This window comes from Crinia signifera, chromosome 1 (assembly GCF_055691185.1).
Source record: "Crinia signifera chromosome 1, ASM5569118v1, whole genome shotgun sequence".
In the NCBI taxonomy this organism is placed as follows: Eukaryota; Metazoa; Chordata; class Amphibia; order Anura; family Myobatrachidae; genus Crinia; species Crinia signifera.
This window is the reverse complement of record NC_139217.1, coordinates 197,335,103-197,347,765: the sequence shown is the minus strand read 5'-3', so window position 1 is coordinate 197,347,765 and position 12,663 is coordinate 197,335,103. Positions and strand designations below refer to the sequence as shown.

The window sequence follows — 12,663 nt, the reverse complement described above, 5'->3', positions numbered from 1 at the left end:
ACATAACCCAGCTGTACTGCATGACAAGCAGCCTCAGATCTTATTCCCAGAATTGTCCTGTGGATATTGTGAAATATAGCTAGCTAAAACAGAAACTACCCCCTGGCTGCAAACACTTGCGACCTGTGCCACACAGTCATGTTGTAAATGTAAAAAGTATTCAAAATGCCTGTGGCTCATTAACTCACACACTACTAGAATAATTCTGCTTACCTCCACCCTGAGGTGTCAGAACTTAACCACACAACAGCTGGAGTAAAATGTCACCCATAGACTTGACTGAAGCGTCAGATGTTGTCTAGGAAGTGTTTCTATTTACATGTTACTGTTATGACAGCTTTTCGTGTATAATCCAGCAATGTTCCGCTTTCTCTTTTTCTGTCAGGGCATTGTTTCCCTTCCCATGTCATTTTTCCTCCTGAGTTCTATACAGCACCATTCAGAGGGGTGAAGGGTCCAGAGGATATTAGAGTTAACAGGAATTGTGTTTCCTCATCTGTAACTGTCAGGTTGCAACCTGTTTCCTTTTTATCATTAATAATAACTGGCATGCAAATCTACAGCAGGTTCAGGGTGAAAGCTAGAATTATGAGCACATGTGTATAATAGACCCAGAGCAACATAACAAGATATCTACTTAATCCCAAGGATGAAGTTCTTCATGCTGACAGCAATGTTTCTATATATTGATGGCTGCAGTACAAGAGGAGATTCACCAGATGTTACTGAGGAACCAGTGGATGCCAATGTAAAGAAACTTCTTTTTGAGATTAGTGCTGAAATACCCAGTCCAACAACCCAAAGTAGTGACACACTACAAACGACTCAGCTTGCAGATGAGATCACAACCCAGCAGAGTCCAACGACAATGTCTCTTGTGTTACCAACTGCAAAAAGGAAGGAGTTCAGAATCTTTTCAAAGATTATACGTATGCCAACAAAATTGCCATTACCCACAGTGGCTGTGCAGGAAGAATCCAGCAAGTCCAGTAATGAACGAGTCAGAACCACAAGATCAGCCCCAACACAAATTGTGGTAGTTCAACAAGGACCGAACCGCTCTCCTAGACAGAATTACAACAGTAAGAACAGCCAGAAGCCCAGCTTTGAAACAGCTCGTGGAAAGTAAGCAGATTTTATTTCTTTTATATTTCTTGTACAAGACTTTCATGTTGCAGTCACATCTACTTACAGATGTGTCCATCCATTTCTAGCCTCTGAACATAACTGGGTAAATTAAGTTAAGCTTCTAAAAATTAAGAGGTGATTTTGGACGATAACAACCAATGAGATTCTGTCTATTATTTCTCTATTGCATCCTTGAAAAACACAGAATATGATTGGATGCTATGAGCTACACCACCTTTTTTCAGAAGCCTTAGTAAATTTACCCAGTGAGTTGGGGCACAGATGGCACAAGACAGCTACCAGCTCTCAAGTGAATCAGCCAGCAATGAGGGTCTTTTTTCCCTAATTTTTTTTTTAATAAGACACACAAGCATACTATTTTGATTAAAATGATAAGCTGCTTTTTTATATTCTGTGTGTGACTGCAGCTGTATCTGCAGACGATATGCAATGTTACAGTATCAGTGGAAAACCGTAATGTAGCATTTCATATGCAGATATAGCTGAAGTCACAAACCAAATAAACACACGTCTCATATCCATTTAATCAGCATAGTCTGATTGTGCGTGTTTTGGAAAACTGATGCCAATAAAAAGCATTTTTGGGAAAAAGACGCATGAAAAGATCTTTGGGGTTAGTAAATGCACTTGGGACTAGGCACAGAAAAAAGAATGTGATCCTTGGAAAATGGCCAGGGGGGGGGGGGGGGGGGAGGGGGAATGACACTTGCTGCTTTGCAAAGCTGCTGCTTCAAACAGGGTAATTAGTCCTATATGATCAAAATCTAAATAGAAATCTCAATAAGGCAGCGCTAATATCTTTAGATGGATTCCATTAAAATATAGACATATGAAAACAATTGTAATAACATTTTTTATAAAATCAAACACTGAACCTGGTGCAGATCATAAATGCACGCTCAAACACTGTAGTCTGTAGGTCCGTGATGGCTAACCTTGACACTCGAGCTGTTGTTGAACTAAACATCCCAGCATGCCATGCTACAGTTCAGGCTTGCCTACCCTCTGAGAATAGCCGGGAGCCTCCCGAAAATCGGGTCCTGCTCCCGGCCCCCCGGGAAGGTGGGCAAGTCTCCTGCTTTTTGGTGATTGCCCCCGCTCCCCCCTTGCCCACTGGTTTAATTACTGTAAAATTGCGGGTCCGCAGGGAGGGGGCGGGGCTTCAATCGCGGCATTTCACATCATTTAAGCCCTGCCCCCTCTCCACTTCCCGTGAATCACAGCGGTTTCCAGCATGGGGGCGGGGCCAAGTGATGTTAGCCTTGCCCCCGCCTCCCTGATGTGTTGCCTCTCTAGGCTTCTCCCGGAGAGGTGAAATCCAAAGTAGGCAAGTATGCTACAGTTTTACAATTTGGCCATGCTAAAACTGATGCAGGGCATGCTGTGATGTGTAGGTCAACAACAGGTGGAGTGTCAAATTTAGCCATCACTGATGTAGGTGATCCCCTAACAACATTGTGGCGAGAACTGTCTGTGACTAGGCACAACTAGAGGTGACTTGAGCATCGAGGAAGGATTCTTCTGTATTTGGGAGAAAGGCAAACACTAAAATGAATATTTTCAGGCTACAAGATTTCATTTTAAATTGCTTGTCCATATACAAGAACAGACTTTATTCAGTACAAGCCTAAATTAAATTCCTTGCAAAACTGTAGATCCTTTGCAAAATAATAGGATTAGTCTGTAGGCTAAAAGGCTTGTTTATATTTTTATTCAGAGTAGGCACATTAAATAAAATGTAAGGTGCACATAATCCTTATTATAAACATACATTTCAACTGTTTTTGTAAAATTGTGGTTGCCAGGATGATGACGTTGTTTGCTATGCATCCTGTTGTATCTTCATTGGTGATGACATATATTTGGTTCCTGTATTCCATAAGGGAATATTATGAGAGAAGCTTAAGTGGTTTGCCACAGCAATAACATCTGGTTTGCAGTGTCATGTTTCACTCTTGAACCTATACCATGCAGTGTTCTATAAAATAGTTTTTATTTACCAATAATTTTTTTTTTAAATGCCCAGTTCTAGACAATGCCAATTAAATTCCCACTGCAATACCGACGCCGGAATCCTGGCAGCAGTTTTCTTCTTAAAGTTATAGGAGTGCTGTATTTTCCATGTCTTCTAAAGTCGCCCCATAATACAAATACTCTGGTGGGATGTTCTCACCTTAGGTGCTAAAGTTCTTAATATTCATCTCAGTGATTCACCCTACTCACCATATATACTCGAGTATAAGCCTACTTTTTCAGAACATTTTTTATGCTGAAAAAGCCCCCCTTGGCTTATACTCGAGTGAGGGTCCCACTTGCGTCAATAAGTTTTCCCAGATTTTTGTTGTAAAATTAGGTGCCTCGGGTTATATTCAGGTCGACTTATACATATATACTTATATATATATAGTATATACGGTAGCCCTTATTCATATATACCCCCCACCCCGATTTGCCAATAGGGCCGCAAAATGCACCGAATTGTCACCTGCCTGTCAGACAGGCTATGGAATAAAATTTCTCCAGTTTTTTTCACCTTCTTCAAGCCTCTGAGTGCCTTTGTCTCTCTGAAATTTGTGCATGGATGTCTGTGTGTTGACACAGACCATCGACTCACGGCAACAGAGCAAGCTACTCTGCACCGCAGCTTACCTAAGCCCTGAGTGACGGGTTCATCCTTCTGTATATATATATATATATATATATATATATATATATATATATATATATATATATATATATATACCTTATATAGATATACACTCATACAGACCTAGGCCTCTGACACACTGTAACAAATGTAAATAGAGAAAAAATGATAGTGGAATAGAATGTGCATTTTGCTGATGTAAACTGCTCGTCAGATAAACATTGGAAACAATAGCTCAGCGGTGTAGTGATAGTTACTGGACTACAGCTGACATCACTTCAAATGCACCTTGACATAAAAAGCTTTTTATAGAAAGGTGCTCTTTTACCTCTATAACAAACCTCTGATCATTCGTAACTGTAACCTCTAGGCATTAGTCCAAAAGGATTCAATCAACAAAAATAGAAAGTTGTTTGTTCTTTGAAGTACAGTAAGACATAAGCTCTCAGGTCAGGTGTACACACAGACACAGCTAATAGGACTACATAGTCATATTGCAAGGCACCCAGGGGGATTTTTTCTTCAGTACAATCATTTATTTTCAGCAAGACTTAGCAGGAACCACTACACCATTATATTTGGAAAGTGCATTCTCTTTCCTCTAACCTATTAAGTGGGATTAAATGAAAACATAAAAAACACACTTAAAACCCCCAATAGAATGTACATATTTTGAACATTATATTAACGCTATAATAATATATTAATTAATTATCTGGTCCATTCCTCAATGTACAGTATTATGACATTTATCACACAGATACTGTACATGTTGCCAGACAGTAGTAATACACTGTGTAAATGTCCTATAGCAGATGGGTTGGGATCATTTGGTCTATTGCATTATGGTAGAAAGTCATTAGGTCGAATCCATTAGGTCGACATGCTAAAAGGTCGACATGATTCTAGGTCGACATGGGAAAAGGTCGACATGATTCTAGGTCGACAGGTCATTAGTTCGACAGGTCATTAGTTCGACAAGGTCATAAGTTCGACATTGTCTATGTCGACATTCACAAGGTCGACATGGGGTTTTTCACTGTTTTTTTACCTGAATGTCAACACAGTCGACATGGACACAGTTTAAAGTGCACTGCATCCCCTCGCATCGCTCGCTGCGCTCGCAATGCGTCGGGCACGGTGCCTCGCTACGCTCGGCACACTATTTTATTCTCCCACCACGCCCTAGTGGATGGTAGGGCATGAAATACCGCCTGTCGGCACATGTTGGCTCAAAAAACAGTGAAAAACTCCATGTCGACCTTGTGAATGTCGACATAGACAATGTCGAACTAATGACCTTGTCGAACTAATGACCTGTCGAACTAATGACCTTTCGAACTAGAATCATGTCGACCTTTTCCCATGTCGACCTAGAGTCATGTCGACCTTTTAGCATGTCGACCTAATGGATTCGACCTAATGACTTTCTACCATAATGCAGTAGACCAAATGACCGCATCCCGTGGAGTCTGTATATTCAGACCTTTGCTGACAATCAACAAACTACAGAGATTTTGAAATAGTGTGTCTAGTGTTGGCATTTTTTTCAGTAAACTCAGGGCCAGTGTAAGGCTTCTCAGCACCCTAGGAAAAACTTCAACCCACTGCCCCCCCCCCCCCCCACCCCCCACCCCTACTGCCACCAATAGCCATTTTCCAACCCCTTAATGCATACTTGCCTAACATTCTGGAATTGCAGGGAGCCTCCCAAAAATGTAGTGATCCTCCCAGCCCCCAGGAAGGTGGGCAAGTCCCCTGCTTTCCCTGTAGGCCCCCAGCACCCTCCCCTTTACAACCCACAACAGAGTACAAGGAAAAGAGGACAGCACAGTGGGGAAGTATGCCTTAAGACAAAGTATGGAGGTGAGGTCTTAGAAGTTCCACAGCAACCATCTGCATTAAGTACAACAAGGATTGTCAGACATCCTTGATTTTTTTATAGGTAGATATGATGGGAGCCACCCAGATCCCAGCACCCTAGGCAGCTGCCTAAAACTGCCTAGTGGTAGAGCCGGCCCTGCCTTTATTAGAAATTATGTTTTGTTTCTTTATTCTCTATTCACTGGAGCATAGGCTTTAATACATGTTGAAATTTTAACCTGCGTGCCCGGCCGTCAGTGCAAAATGGAAGTTCAAGGTGTTGCCTAGCAATGTTTCTGACACTTCTGACAGCAGACCGCACTGCCGGAAAAAGAGGGTCACCATCTGCCTCTGTCCCCAAGACTCCGGCACTACCTTTAACGCTGGAGCTCGAAAACAGCGGGAAGGCGGTGGCGGCCGCTTAACATAATTTTTTTATACATTGCTGCAAATCACGGCACTACAGTCCGAGTGTGACACACTAAAGGCCCATACACACTAGATTATCTTTCCAATCTGGCAGGATGGAATGAATATCTGGACATTTTTGCGAGCAAAAATGTCAATATTGAGGAAGCCGCCGTTACACGTAGGCGGGGAAACGCGTTGATCAATAAAACTTCTTTGCTTCAAAGGAATAGCCGGCTGGCTCCCCCTTTTTTCAGCCTCACTAGCCCGGAATTACATGTGACTACAGCTGTGGGAGCATATTCTTCTCCCTTCTGCATACCATCTAAAACTACAGTCGGAGGGTTGGTAAATATAGTTATCACTAACTTCCTCTTATCTATATTACTGGACTTGTTCATTCTAACTACTAATAACGGTTGGCTGTACCACTACTAATATATGAGCTAGCTCTAAATGGACTAACAAGTGGGACTTCATGGGCATCAGAATCATTCTCTAGAAGGAGCATTTTTACTATTACTAACCCCACTCATTTTAAATTTTTTACTTTTATTTTTAATTTATTATTTTTTTGGATTAATACAATTTTTCAATATTGGTTGGTATCGGCCGGTACCTAATATATTTATTATTGATGTATGTATTAATGTGTTTTTTCTTTCTCTTTTTGCTCATTGTTGTGTCTTTAAATATTGTGGTATTTCTATAAAAACTTTCTTAACAAACTGGCTATTGTCTATACCTTAAACCTGAGCGCTTTCTGCTTTTTGTACCGTTATGACACACTGAAGGCCCATACACACTAGAAGATTATCTTTCCAATCTGGAAGGATGGAATGAAAATCTGGACATTTTGGGAGCAAATGACAACTGACCATTTGCTCCTAAACATGGAAAACAGACAAAAATTGGTCCTACAGACAAATTGGTTAAATCAATTCATGCAGATGACTGCAGTTAATTTTCCGACGTTTGGGAACAAACGGTTGATTGTAATTTGTTGCCAGAAATTTCCAGATTTTCATTCCAACCAGCCAGATTGGAAACATACAGTAATATTCTAGTGTGAATGGGCCGCTAGTAATAAAATATAGCTGTTGCCAACTGCCCATCAAACAGTGTCCTCTTGAATCTTGATTGTAATCTATTATGAATGCCTGACATCACTGCAGGAGGGGCTTATATCAAATCCAAATACGTAAGGACCTGAGAAGAAAACTTTTTTGCTTCTCTTTGGACTCCAAGCAATCAGGGAAAACACAAACTAGCATCCGAATGCCCGCCCGCCACCCTGCTGTGCAAATTCCCTCGGTAGCATGCAAGGGGATGTGTATGGTAACACATCCCCTCGTATGCAGTTTAAGGATGAGAAATCCTACGATGGATCGCTTACCATCGAATGATTTTTAATGCCTTCGGTCTGAAAAGTAAGTCTATACAGATGGAGCCGCTCTTATCTGAGTGGTTCCCATTGCGCCAATCAGCAGCCTGTTATGTAGAATGTGGTGCATGCACATCAGAGACGCTCGCGCGCCCCATTCTCAGCAATGGACATGCGAGCAGTTGAGCCGCTCACTCGTCCACATTTGCCAGCACTGGAGATAACAATGAGAGCGGCTCTATCTGTACTTAATTTTCAGATGGCCATTGTCTTCCGAATTCGGGGTATGCGCTGTCATAATGTGACATCAGCCTCCTGCCCCAAGCAGGAGACACTCAGTGTTTTTATGTGGACGCCTGGAAAACGCTGGGCTTTCCCCTGCTACCGCCCCTTGCCAACCCCCTTCTCGCCCCATACTGAGCAAATAGCTTGGCGAGTGTGAAACTCATTGAAGCCATTTGCTCCCAGGGTTTGCACATTTGTATATTCGCACATGGCTGAATCAGCCCTACAGTTTTCAAAGTAAAGTATACAACTAATAGTTACATAATGAACAATAATTACTGAGGGCTATAAAGTCTGTGTTATATTACTCAGTACAAGTTGAGTATCCCTTATCCAGATATCTGTTATCCAATTTATTCATAAAACTAGTGATTTTTTGTTGTTGGTGTTGCTAAGAGCACTTCTGGGGACATGATATGTAACTGGCACTACTATGGATATCTGTAACTGGCACTACTGGAGATATAATATGTAACTGGCACTACTGGGGACATCTGTTACTGGCACTATTGGGGATATGATATGTAACTGGCACTACTAGGGCCATCTGTAACTGGCACTACTGGGCATATGATATGTAACTGGCACTACTGGGGACATCTGTAACTGGCACTACTGAGGATATGATATGTAACTGGCACTACTGAGGACATCTATAACTGGCACTACTGGGGATATGATATGCAACTGGCACTACTAGGGACATCTGTAACTGGCACTACTGAGGATATAATATGTAACTGCCACTACTAGGGACATCTGTAACTGGCACTACTGGGGATATGATATCGTGGGGCAGATTTATTAAGACTTAAAAAGAGATAAACATGAGGGGGATAAAGAGGGCAAAAACGTTCAGGCAATCCGCTCCTAACTATCATGGTATAGTCTGTGTTCTAAAAATGGTAGTTAGGAGATGATTGACTGGACATGTATCAACCTTTATCATCCTCACGTTTATCTCTTTTTAAGGCTTAATACATCTGCCGCTGACTAGTATTGATCTACTTGTTTATACAATCTGTTATTAGAATATCAATATTTCCCCAGTTTCCAGTTAAAAGGACTGATATGCCAATATACTTGTTTTAATTACTGATGTATGGTCTTTTCTTGTGATTACATCACTACTAATTTACATGTGGAAGTCTTTTACCAATTTTTAGATATGTACTTATTAAAACGTATGTTTTTTTCTTCTCTATACCCTGCATCTTTGCATGAAAGATCCCTGTGAAATGTAAGAATTACATTGCACCATGGGATTGCCATCAGCAGCTCTTACCACACAATTGGAATTTATCCACAAAGAATACACACAGTATAAATGCAGTACATTTATTTGTGGTTTTTATATGATAGTTTAGTTAATTGATAATGCACAGTGTGTGGCACAGCATTTCCCTATGCAGGAGTCAAAGATCTAGGATTATTCATGAAGGTCAACACAGTTTTTATGTCAATACTTATAATCACTTTAGAAATAATATAAATAAATGTGCAGGAGATTCCTTCTAGGCTGTAAATTAAAAATATCATCATCATTTGCATATGTCATAAATAAAAAGATATAAAAGTTACATTTGTCCATTGAAATTCCTGGGTTTTAAGAATGGTATTAGCATTAAGGTTTCATGTGTCCTGCTGCAAATATAAAAGATATAAATTTTAGATCAGATATAAAGATTTAGAACAGATATAAAGTTTTAGATCCTGGTTACAATATGTGAAGAACAAAATGTCCACAGCAGCAGGACCTGCACATCACCTCTCCATTTTAGTTTCTTTGGACTTCTATCAGACTGCTTAGATTGTCACATTTGTGCATCCCGATTTGTTGGAGCTGTAGTAATTAATAAGGTTAGAACTGATGGAGTGGCAAATTGAAAATCTCAGTCTTCCCAGTATGATGAACAGAAACTGAAAGCCTTTTGTCTTGTTTACAGCATTGTGGTGGGGAATTTTTCTGTGTTTTTTTTTTGTCTCCAGATAACACCTCCTTTTCTAACACCTGCTGTTATATAATTTGATTGAGCATCTTCACCTTTGTGCATCAGATTCTTTAAGACCTCTGCCTAAATTTCTAAGAAAAAGTTACATAAAGAAGCAAAAAATATACACAGAAGTGTAAAGGAAGAATAATGGAATCCAGGGTACTATTATAGGTCACATTATAGGTCATTGGTACGGCCTCATCTGGAATACTGTGTCCAGTTCTGGAGACCATATCTTCAGAAGGATATAAATACATTGGAGAGTGTACAAAGAAGGGCAACTAAAATGGTTCATGGCCTACATCACAAAACTTACCTGGATAGACTAAAAGATCTTAACATTTATAGTTTGTAGCAGAGAAGGGAAAGGGGGGACATGATAGAAAGAAATATTCAAATATATAAATTTTCTTCAAAGGAAAAGAAGTAATAGAACACGAGGACATGCACTGAAGCTGGAGGGAGGTAGGTTCAGGGGAAATGTTAGAAAAAATTACTTCACAGAAAGGGTAGTGTATAAGTGGAATAGCCTCCCATCATAGGTGGTAGAGGCTATGACAGTAGAACAATTTAAACATGCTTGGGATAGGCATATAAATATCCATACAACGAAATAAGGATCAAAAAGGGTTGAGATTACCTGAAGGATAAAAAAGGGGCAGACTAGATGGGCCAAATGGTTCTTATCTGCCGTCAAATTCTATGTTTCTATGTTTCTATTAAATAGGGTACAGGCCCCTCAGATTGATAAAAAATGATATCCCTGCATGCACAGAAAGCACATGCTCCTCAAAAAGGGCCACCAAACACCACGGAATGATATTGAGTGCTGATTGTATATTCTGCACTGCTGCTGAACCTGAAGGGGAATTACCAAACCCCTTAAAATCACAAGAACCAAGAAAAAAGATAGCAACAGCGCTGTACTGAATATATAAAAATGTATTATATAAAATACATAAAACACACTATTATGGCCAATATAGACAAACAAGACACTGTTTGTGTGTCTTGTTTGTCTTTATTGGCCATAATAGTGTGTTTAATGTAATTTATATAATACATTTTTATATATTCAGTACAGCGCTGTTCCTATCTTTTTTCTTGGTCCTCAAAAAGGGGCCTGGCTGGGAAGGGAACATGGTTTCACAGAACAATCCCAATTTTCACTTACCCTGAAGGCCAGATGTACTAAGCTTGAAAAGTAATAAAAAGTAGAGTGAAAAACCTCAGCCAATCAGCTATTTACTGCCATGCTACAGGCTGTGTTTTAAAAATGACAGGTAGGTACTGATCGGATGGTGGTTTATCCAGTTTATCACTTTTTAAGGCTTAGTAAATCTCGCCCTCAGCCAGCTCTCTCTCTTCCACTAAAGTGACCCCTCTGCCCTGGCAAACTGAATAAAAGACAACTCTAAACTTTCATTTACCGCTCATCTAGTAAAACCTCCTTTACTGTGCAACCTTCTTTGAACGTCTCTATCCTTTCACACATACTTCTTCACAACAAAAACATTCTCTATACTATGCACAAACTGTTTGCTAAATATTGGCACCAGACACACTCTTAGACCACACACAAAAAAAAAATCACTGCATACTGCTCTTCTTTCCTGCAAATCACAATTGGGGCAGCCATTTTGCCGTGAATTGCAGTCACGTAACATGTTAAAAGAAACCTGAACAGCAGTGACTGGGGAGACAGCAACTTAGTACAGAAATCATTGTTACTACAGTGCAGCTAGAAGACTATTTACTATAACTGGAGCGTGGATCATTTCTGACTTACCCTCCTATATATATATTTTTTAAAAGATTATTCAATTGAAGTAAGAGGTAAAAGGTTGTCCCACACGGTGGCTGAAAGATATCTTTGCTCCGCTGCTCAGAATAGGTACACCAATTAAAGGGTATTCTGAAGGGAGGGTGATAGCTGACAAGCTAGCACTGCACAAATGTCAGCACGACTCTAATATGGAGCCATGTGTTCATTGTGACGTAGCTATGTCCCCTTTCACTGCCCTGACTTAAGAAGCTGCAAGGTTGGTTGATAGCTATGTGAACTTGAATAGTAATTGCTTGGCTAAGATAAAGACACAATTATGGAAGGACCTGGTGGAATTGAGGTTGATTTGCACGGCCTCCTCACAATGTATCTATTCTTGCATGTAAGTGCAATGGATCTATAGACAAGCTGTACATCTCTTCTGTCTGACCACAACCTTTTTATCTTGGTACAGTGGTTGACTGAGAGAACCAATTGTTTCTACATGAATATTGTAAGCTGCAGATTATAAAGACCTTGTGTTGCTAATATATCAGTGTATCAGTTTACAGCCCCTTTACACTGACAAAGGTCGCACAACAATTTTATTGTCAAGTGGCTAATTTTTATAGGGCCTACACACATACTGATATTAATGCATTTTCTAAGCGACTTTGCTTAGTTTGGCAAAGTCGCTTAGAAAATGCCCCAACATCAGTGTGTGTGTGTGTGTGTGTGTAGGGGCTATAGTGGCGGCAATGCGCATCCCCACGCGTCGCTGTCCAGTGTCTATCAATCTCGCTGGTCACCAGTGTTCACGCTATGTGTGTAGGGCCCATAATTCAATGTGCTAATGCAGTGTCATATATAAGTGTATCCAAACTCTCATCTGGTGGCAGAATTTTATGAAAATGCTTTGAATAAGTTACAATTTTGTAAGCACATTTATATTTATTGCATTTAAATGAATTCATAAATGTTTTATGCTATTGTCATTTTCCATTTATGTGTTCTATCTGGCTGAACATCCCTTTAGATTCGATTCCTACATATTATAAGGAAAATTATCATTTTACCATTTTAGATTAAATTTTCAGCATTCCTCCCAAAACTCATGAATGTTAACTTGAGGATCCAACACACATGCCTGAAAGGGACATGACCTATG

The 12,663-nt window shown here is 40.1% G+C and overlaps 1 protein-coding gene across 2 annotated transcripts in view; it reads left to right on the top strand.

Moving 5' to 3' along the window:
* Nucleotides 1–322: 322 nt before the first annotated feature.
* The window catches only part of MMRN1 (multimerin 1), an 89,657-nt gene continuing 77,316 nt past the window's right edge, over nt 323–12,663 (top strand). The window contains exon 1 of one of the 2 annotated variants that reach the window (XM_083179108.1): nt 323–1,125. In XM_083179108.1, coding sequence (XP_083035234.1) covers nt 650–1,125 — 476 coding nt within the window. In that variant the 5' untranslated portion in view covers nt 323–649. The remainder of the gene's footprint in view (nt 1,126–12,663) is intronic. The other variant, XM_083179107.1, reaches the window with a different exon arrangement.